This window comes from Symsagittifera roscoffensis, chromosome 8 (genome assembly GCF_963678635.1).
Source record: "Symsagittifera roscoffensis chromosome 8, txSymRosc1.1, whole genome shotgun sequence".
NCBI classification, from domain to species: domain Eukaryota; kingdom Metazoa; phylum Xenacoelomorpha; order Acoela; family Convolutidae; genus Symsagittifera; species Symsagittifera roscoffensis.
Genome location: NC_087069.1, coordinates 41,712,655 through 41,722,503, shown reverse-complemented (window position 1 = coordinate 41,722,503; position 9,849 = coordinate 41,712,655). Strand labels below are relative to the sequence as shown.

At 33.2% G+C, this 9,849-nt stretch overlaps 1 protein-coding gene across 1 annotated transcript in view; it reads right to left on the bottom strand.

Annotated features, from left to right (window-relative positions):
• The window catches only part of LOC134853654 (phospholipid scramblase 1-like), a gene marked incomplete in the record, with an annotated part of 15,791 nt that extends 8,419 nt beyond the window's left edge, over positions 1–7,372 (bottom strand). Inside the window, 5 exon segments of the mRNA XM_063869661.1 lie at positions 813–908; positions 1,246–1,322; positions 2,143–2,255; positions 3,744–3,922; positions 7,170–7,372. Of these exon segments, the coding sequence (XP_063725731.1) occupies positions 813–908; positions 1,246–1,322; positions 2,143–2,255; positions 3,744–3,920 (463 nt within the window).
• Between the last annotated feature and the right edge of the window lie 2,477 nt (positions 7,373–9,849).

Below are 9,849 nucleotides of genomic sequence, written 5' to 3'. Positions count from 1 at the left end.
GAGCAAATTGAAATCAGAAATCAGGAAACGGAAGCCCTCAAATTGTTTTAAAGGCGCCTTAGGCGCCAATATCTACTAACTTTGAGGGGGAGCGAGCGCCAAAATAAAGAGCTTTTTTTTGTCAAAATTTTCGAAAAAGTGCCCAAAAATGGCTTTTTTGACCTGTTTTTTCAAAAATTTGCCTGCGGCACAGAAACTTCGGCCAAAACAGCACCTTTTTTTGCTCTAGCAGATCTTGGAAAATTTATTTGTTCGACCTAAAAAAAAGGTCGACCTAAAAAACGTTTTTTTTTTGAAAATCCGCCCCCCCCCCCTCGAGAAAATCCTAGATCCGCCCCTGACTTAAGGGGTCATGTTTGGGTCATGTTTAGGTTTTTAGCAAATTTTTGAAAAAAAACAGGCTTAAGTTGTGTTTTTTCGGTGCGCGCGTCCCCTTAAATTTAGTTATATTAGCGCTAAAGGCGCCTTAAAATTTTTTTCATCTTGTTAAGCCGAAAATAGATCTCGTTAAATTACAGTGGAACCTCCCCACCCCTCGGCACGCTACTGGTCGTCAAATTTTAGAGGTATAATGTTTAACTGAAATATTTTTGTTATCAGAGAACATCAGATTCGCGTTTTCTTATTAACACTTTCGATACCCTTAAGACCCTACGAAAGTTTGTTTTTTATTTATATTAATCAAGTTTTTCGAACTGTTCGTCGCTTTTCATCTCAAATTGCACTTGCCATCAGAACAATAAAAAAAGATTATTGAGAAGACAAATTGAAACAATTTGTACAAAAACAGCGACTGTAATAACTGGACTTACATAGACATCCGGCATCTTCAGTTTTAATGTATAGTATGAATTGTCCTTGTTCATCTGTCACTCTCAACTTCGGATCACAACAACCCTCGTCTTCGCCTATTAAACACGAAATGAGTTTAAATATTAAATATATTCTGTTCAAGCTCATATTAGTTTTTGCGTGGTTGCGAAGTATGCAGATACAAAAAAATCGCAGAAAAAAATTGCAAAAATCAAAGGCGACTGATGAGCAGAAAATTTCCAAAAGATTTCCTGATTCAAACACTTTCACCTTAATTCATTTTAAAAAAAAAGTTACATCTCAGTTTATCTAACAGATTATATATATAAAAAATTAAAGTTCACTTTTTTGCTTTAAAAAAATTGTTTTTTTTTTGACAGCTTCTCTTTAAAAAAGTTTTAACGAAGCAATTTAAGTCTTTTTAGTACTTACCGGCGCCCACTTTCCCGAGTACCTGTCCCATCGGAGTTTCAACTGTCATTTGGTTGTCACAGTAGGCGAACTCCTTTCTACGTCCAATTCAATCTTTTCAAGCGCCCTCAAAACATATTTAGAAGGAATTCGTTAAACTCGAAAGCTTTTTAAATATTTTTGTCCTTTTTTAGTTTTTTCCTCTTTTAAACTGTTTTCTTTTTCGAATTGCCTGCATTTTCTTTTTCCATTTCCATGGTTTTTAAAGTGTATAACCCTCGGTATTATAAATATCTGTATAAAGATGAAATGGTTGATGTAATTAACTTATTAAACTAAATGGAAAAATGTTTCAATACCTCGAATAGCAGAGAATGTTCTGACCACTACACTGATTTACCACAATATTTGGAATAGAAAAAATAAATTACCAACAAAAAACACTTTTAAAGCAAGTTTTTTGTACGAAATTTCATAAAAATTAAAAGAAGAATAAAAATGGAGGTGAGCCTCTGTGCAGAAATTGTCGAAATTACTTCGAAATTTCAAACCATTTTTTTCCAAAATTGAGGTGATTATATCAACTTTTTTATGCATCTCAAACAAGACCTATAGCCTTCAAAAGAGTGTCTCATTAACCCTTGCGAGCTTTCTGGAAAAAAGCGGACCCTGGCATCAGCTTCATCCGAACTTTACCGGGGTGATCGGGAAAAAAACGCAAAATTTCACAAATGCAGAAAATGAAAACTGCTATGGTAGCAAATCGTCGTTTTTTAAAAATCTGTCATTGCAAATGATGCCAGCATTTCAATCAGATAACTTTAAACTGGTTTGAAAATGACAATATTTGTAAAAAAAACTATTTGAGTTTATTCTAAAACTAAGGCTGTGTTTGAGAGTCGCTGGAAAAGATGTGACTTGTATCGCAAGAGCTCCAATCCGTTGTTGTCTGTGATGTGAAGGATAAATCCTCTCGAATTAGGACAGCATAATCGCTCATTTTCATCCGATTCTTCGCGAGCAAACATAAACTGAAACCGAATTAAATGTTTACAAATAAACTAACTTTTCTCCACAACAATAAACTTTGGTTATGCTTTTTCAAAACCTTATAGGATATTGTAACAAAGATTACCCAGGAATATTAACAAGAAAATCCTAATTGAAGCTTTTAGATATACTGAGAATTGGAAACTTAAATTAATTTAACTGCATTTTGTTGTTTTACTTGGAATTTTAATTTAATTGTTTTGCTTCAGAAGACGATTATTAAAACTAATGGAAGTGGCAAAAAGAAGGATATAAGCCGATCTTTTCGAGATTAATCTCCTTCGAATATTGCTGCTCAGACAATTTAATAGTATGAACTTGTACGACCACTTTTTACATAAAACGAAATTCCTACTTTATTGACCGCAGGAGCGGATTTAGGATCTAGGATTTTCTCGAGGGTTTTCGAAATTTTGTCAACCTTTTTTGGCAAATTGATTTTCCGAGCTCTCCTATAGCACTAAAAAGTCCCAGGCAAAATTTAAAAAAAAACAGACCAAAGAAGCGTTTTTGTGGGCACTTTTTGGAAAATTTTTGGAAAGTTTTTTTGGCGAGCGCTCCCCCTTTAAATTAGTATATATTGGCATCAAAGGCGCCTTTACAAATATTTTAGGGTCGGTCACTAAAAAATTATATCTCAAAATAGTTCAAAGGGGACCCTTTGGGTCGGCAGGGGTCGAATCGCTCAAAGAAAAAGGCGTCCGCCCCCTGCCCCAGGGGCGGATCTAGGATTTTCTCGAGGGGGGGGGGGGGCGGATTTTCAAAATTTTTTCGAAATTTTGTCGACCTTTTTTTAAGTCGTCCGAATTGATTTTTCGAGCTCTCCCTAAGTACATTTTGGTCCCTGTTTTAGCCAAAATTTCTGCGCCGCAGGCAAAAATTTGAAAAAACAGTCCAAAATGCCTTTTTTGCCTCTTTTTGGAAAGTTTTGACCGAAAAATTGCGTTTTTTTTGGCGCGCGCCCCCCTTAAAATTAGTATATATTGGCGCCTTTAGAAAAATCTTAGGGTCGGTCGGCCAAAAATGGATTTCTTAAAAAGTACCAAAGGGGTGACCCTTTGGGTCGGCAAGGGGTCGAATCCCTGAGGAAGGGGCGTCCGCCCCCCCCCCCGCCTCCCCCTAAATCCGCCCCTGATTAGACTTATCTCATGTTGGAAGGAACAAATTCTACGAACGGTAACTAACCAAAAGCCATTATTTTGTGTGTATTATTGATAATAACCTTAGACTTGAAGTTTGGCTGCTTAAAAAACGCAGTTGAAGGCAAAGATATGTTCAGTTTTACAAGCTTCAAAACAACTCGCAAGCGGAAATTTTTAAAGTTTTGATAAATAAACACGGCCATTTTTAAACACGTATTTACCGTTTCCAGATTTTTTCCATCCCACGATTTCATTAAACAAGTTTTTCAAATTTAATAAAGTTCTGGTGCATAATTTTTGTTATTAGTTTATAAAATGTTAACTAACCAGTTGGCCAGCTGAGTTTCTGATTTCGTATCTGTTCTCCGTGTGCATCCCAGTCACAACTTCCAGCGTCTCTACCTGCTGTTTGATGTACACCTGGTCAATCTGGGCCAGATATTCCAGACCTGGCGGGCACGCAATTGGAATCCACGTGTTGTACTGGGTCGCACCCCCTTGCATCTCTGGACATCCATAGAGGGAAGAATTTTTTAAAAGGAACTGAACGATACATAGCTGTTTATTCCTGTTGACAAAGTTGGAGAGTAGAGTTAGTTTGTAAGCTGAAGTTTTGGTAAATGTTTAGTCATTGAATGATTAACATTGGTCAAAATGATTGCGATGGTTTGCCTAGTTGAAATTTATGATGTTTAATTATTCAAAGTTATTGTAAAAACTATTTTTCTACCAAAACTTTTATCATTCATGAAAATTTTGACCAGTAACAGCTTTAAGAAATGGCCATATAAGAAATTGCAATAAAAATTTTTGCACTGAACGAAACATAAGTGAAATGTCATTCTGAAATTGAAAAATCCACTTTAACAAACTACCAACCAAACGAAACACAAGTGAAAAACTGAATGTTGTTGAAGATACTTTTTTTCGAACCTGCGCTTTCTATATTTCGTTCTACATCAGGAACCAATCTGAAGATAAAAATAAATTAGCGAAATACTTTTTTTTCACTATCAATTTTATATTTGCAATTTGGCACAGCACTGATTGATTGAATTCATGTATTGCAATAGATGTATAAACTCATCTTTTGAACCGGTTATTGGGGTTTTGGAAACTTTACTTAAAATCAAGCAGCAGTTAATTGAGTTAGAAAGAAGTCGAGTTATTATTTTTGTTATGCTGTTTTGAAACAAATAGCTTTTTTCGCTTCATTTGATGATTTAAAAATGCATCAACTCTGCTAACTTATTAACATTCGAATGTCAAAGCACGTGTCATCAAAAACATCTCATCCCGTGTCACATGCAAAGTTGTACGTAGTTTGGAAAGCAATAGAAGACCAGACAATTTTTGACAAAGTTGAGCAAAAATTCAACAAATTTTTTTCTGGTTTTTTTTTCTCCATAACGTATTTTGAGTTGGAAACACCTACACTACTTGCAGATTTTTGTTCTTTTGTGCATAGGAAGGGTCTTAGATCTGTAGCTGATTTTATAGAACGAAAAATTATTATGAAGTAAAACCAAAAATCTGGTTGTGAAGTTTTCTTTGTTTTGAGGGAGCCTCGACTTTAAAAAAAAACAGAAACAATACTGTAACGAAAATTACTAACACGTGCTCAAGTCGCACCGTTTGTCCAGACTTTGATATCAAGCAAATTTTACACAACAATTCGTTGAATGGCAACCACCCGCCGTGACAAAAACGGATAAAATCCAATATTTATAGAAAATATAGATTTTTTTAGATTTTTCGTAATTTTTTTGCAGTAAAACTTAGATTGTATGGTTTGTATAATCGATTAAATGGTATTTCCTTTGTAAAAGTCATATAATGTATATCTTTATTAAATACTCATTAAAAAACATTCTGAAACTGTAATTTTTTTCATTGAATTTCATGCCTTCTAAATACATATCGTATACAGATTATATACAGATTACATACTTATAAAAATTTTGAAAATCAGGTTAACTGTAAATTAAATAACGGTTATAAGCAGATTATGGACAGACTATATACAGAAACTGTATGAAATTTATATACTGGCTTTATACAAGTTATTCAAAGAATAAACACAGGGTTTTCAGAGAAAAATCGATTGACTTGGCACTAAAATCTATCTAACTTTGGTAGAAAACAATCGAAAAATTGTTGTAGATAAATTGATTACAGTATGACTTGTGAATATGTAGAGTTTTTTGTATCTATTTTGCCACTGCTGGTTTCCAGATAATTAGTTTTGACCAAACATCAGATTGTCTTCAGACTTGAATTGGTAGATGCTCGTTTGATGCTATATTAGAAATTTTTGACAATGTGAACGCAAATGCAGCACACTGAATCTTTCTGGATCTCACCGTTTGAAACACTTGAAGTGAAAAAATTAAGCTATAGAAGTGCAAAAAAATATTTGTGAAAGAGATTGCAAGTAGTCAACGTAGGTTCAGAAAATTAAAAAAAAAACGTTTAAGTGTGCTTTCACTCGAAAATTAAAACTAGGAGCACCCTCTTTCTCATGATTAAAGTGCTACCCTTTATTTCAAACACAATAGACACATTTTTTTATACGAATAAAACAGCAATAAAACAAAAAGAACCAATTAAAGAATCAAACAAGGATAGCCCGCTATTGCGCAAGTAGCACAGAATGTTCCGACCATGGTCTTTATAAAACTACGATTTAGAATTTTTAGTAGTTTCTTCTGCTTGATGTGATAAAAAGATCTGACATGAAAAACAAATTTAGGCATATTAGGCAGTCTTAGTAATTTAGGCAAAATCGACAAAAATGTTCGTAGAAAAATGACTAGGCAAATTGGACAAAAAAATATTCAAAATTGAGGTTTTTTGAGGTTTTTGGTTCCGAAAACCGGTTTACTTGCTTTAAAATTTAAGCCTTAAGGTCTTAAATTAGGCATAAATTAGCTGTTGTAAGCCTGCTCGCTTGCTTTTCTCACTCGAATTGACGAAAAATCTAAAATTTCAAACCGGTTTTTTCACGACAATGGGAAAATTTTTAGGAAATGTTTGAATGTGGTTCGAATCACGACTAAAAGGACTTTAAATAGATATGTTGCTTAACCCAGTCCGATTACTATTTGTGGTACCGGATAATGCGTGGAAAACAAAAAAAAACTAAAACACACCCGAACACAAAGTTCCTCCCCATTTTTCGAAAGGTCGGAACAAAAAGCAACGTTACACGTGAGCTTCGAGCTTGGACAAAATTTATCTGCAGATTCTGCTGCTACTGTCAGCCAACGTAGTCATAGTGAAGTTGAAAAACCTTGCCATTCTTTTGAGATTTTGAAATTTAAAATCTGATGAGGATCTTTTTTTTTCGGGAGAACGTAAGAAGAGAGGGTTTAATCATCATTTAAGTTTTGCTTAAACTCAATTTCTTCTTCTAATTGACGCATTACAAGTATAGGCACAGCTGATTTTCAGTTGACCTTGCATTTTTGCGTTTTATGAGTTTATAACCAGTCATTTAAACCTATCTTAAAGACAAAAAATTGATTAAATTGACTTTCAGATGTTTTTTTTTCTTGTTTTGCGCTGGGTTATAAAACGTGAAGCGCGAACAAATTTCTCAGAAATTGAAAAAAAATTGTCATAATCAATCATTTCTAGCTTTTTAATTTTCATTTTATTTAACTTAGTAGCATTTTGAAGAAAAAATTTCTGACTTTAATTTTTTTCTGTTCAATTTATTTCTCATTAAGTTTTTTGCACACTACAACTTACCGAATAGTTGCGAAAGAACAAGCTGCAAGCTGCGCAGTTAGTAGAAATTGAAAATATGGAAGTAAAACTTCTCGGTATATATAAATAAATGATTAAGGAAAGAACTGCTGGCGTAAAACTACGATACAAAATTATGCAAACTATCGAAAAATCAGAATCACTCGCTTATCTGCATATGTTAGATTAAAATTTGTTCAGGTGTTTTTCACCAATCCACTAACAAAAATGCACGTTTTAATTTTTCTGACGCAGCTTTCTAGCACATAAATCAATAAAACAACTTAAATATTGACGCAAAAAAGAGAGAAGGCCAGTGTTTTTTCGCTGTTTCTCTCCGAAAAAGTTAAGACAGACAGTTTAACATACAAGACAGCTGACCATTTTTTAATTTTCTACGAAGCTGAAAAGCATAAAAAAAGATTTCACGGTGAACAAAACACATCAAGTTTGACGTTATGCTGGAATGCGGGGGCCAAATCTAGGATTTTTTGATAGCCGGATTTTTGTCGGGTTTGTTTAGGTTCAAAGCACTGGTTTTCTGATCTTATCTTCCGTTTTCGATGTATAAAAATAACCATGGATACATTTTTCATCATAGAAGGTTCGGAAAAAGACTTGTTATTCAATTCCAGGCTGTCGTTTTTAAAGTTCTTTGTTTGGAAAGTATAATGTTTTTGCCGTTTTCATGCAAACTTTTGTCTATAAAACGGTATGAAAAGGTAAGAAAGCTTTGTTTTAATTTTATGCATTTAGTGACAAGCAAATTTGTCATCTTGGGCAACCACAATACTGAAACGAACCTGTTTCGAAAAACCTGCCCACCCCAACCCTTAGAATTAAAAAAAAAGTTAAGTTGATTGTTTTTTGCCACAATTTCAAATTTTTATATAGTTTTTGACTTCACTTTAATTAATTGTCTATTTTAATTCGCCCTTTAGAACCTATAGAAATTCCCTAAAGTATACTTTTTCACTGTTGGTTACCTACAATTTTTTCTTATTAAAAAATACGTTGTCGATTGGTAAACTAATTTCTGGTTTCAACAAACCGTCTTCTAACTAACTGCTTTTCGAATTTTTCCATTAAAACAGAGACTGATACCATACAGTGAATAACTTTATAATGATAATGATAAATGACTGTTTCCAGGCTAGTATACTGGTCACGATTGTTATCAAACCTTCTGGTCCGCTTTCAGGCTTTTCTGAGCTGGAAAATCAAATTAGTTTCTTGATTTCCTAACTCCAATTTTATCAATTATCGACCAAAATGCAGAAAACGCAAAGAGGTACCAGCTTTTTAAAAAAAGAAAAAAAAAAGAAAAAAATGAATTTAACCTGTGTAGATGATATAATAATTTTTCTAGCTGTATATTATGTTCAATAGATCTTCATTGTTCAAAATGAAGTTATTTAAAAACAGGTGGTTTTTTCTATTATGGGGGCGTTTTGGCCATTTTCCGGGTAAACTCAACCCATTGTTTTCATAGTTAAAGACGCAACTGAGCAACCTTGTTAATATGCTATGCAAAGTTTTTTTTGTTTTGTAATTTGCACAAGTCGTTAAATTTTTTGAATTCCTTCTTTGTTTTGATAGTATAACTTAGCCTTCTAGTGTTTTTATCTTACATAAAATATCTGCTGGATAATTGTTTTTTTGGAGAAATTTTTCATAATATTTTTATATAATTTTAAATGTGAAGAACAGTAGATGCACACTTTTTGTGTATTTCCCGTGCTATTCCAATTAAGTCGAATTTTTGCTTAAAGAAAATTCCTTTGAATAGTCTTCTGAGATCATCAACCAGCTGTGATATGACACTGTTGTTTGAAACAACATCTGTTGAAACTGCATATTGAATCATAGGTCGCACAAAAGCTTTGTACATATCCTAAACTAATTATTGCGTAAAATTTTCCTCAGTTAGAATAAACCGCGAAACGTAATTAACTTTTTACTCAGGATAACAACCTGATTAACAGAACTCGAAAATTGGTCTTTTCTTAATTCTAAGTAACTAATTGATTTCCTGTTTTCAACTTTGTTTTATTAATTCGCGCTTCAAATAAAAATTCTTTGTTTAACACTTTAAAAATCCTTGATTTTGTTTTATTGCTATTGATGCTGAGATTGTTTTCTTTCCGACAACTATAAGTTTTGCTTATTTTTTTTTGCTTTTTGAGCTGGTGGGTGATGCTGAAATCAAAGTTGCACAAAGAAATATAAGGGTTTTTTCTTGACTTGAGGATAAATAATTTACCAAGATAACGAAAAAAATGAACCTAAAACCGAGCCCTGTGGCACATCATAATAAATTTTTTCAAAGTCAGTTTTGAGATAGAAGTGCCAACATCAATGTTTTTTGTCGTGTTTTTCAATGGTGTTGTTTACCCATAATTTTTTCTGATATTGTTTTCTGTAGCGTGTAAAAATCTTTTAACAGTTCACCTGAAATTGTACTCATTTTGCAAAATGTGTTTTCACAATCAAGAAATGAGAAAATTTTCCCTTAAAGTTCTTCTCTGAGATTCTGTTCAGTACTAAAGTTTTTTGTGTTTTCTGCGTCATAAAAAAGGTTGAGTCGACGATTCAAGTGTTGCTTTGGTTTCTAATTTTTTCTTTCAAAAACTTTTAAACAGCCCAAATTAATCAGAGAAAAAGTTTTAAAAAAAGAGATTGA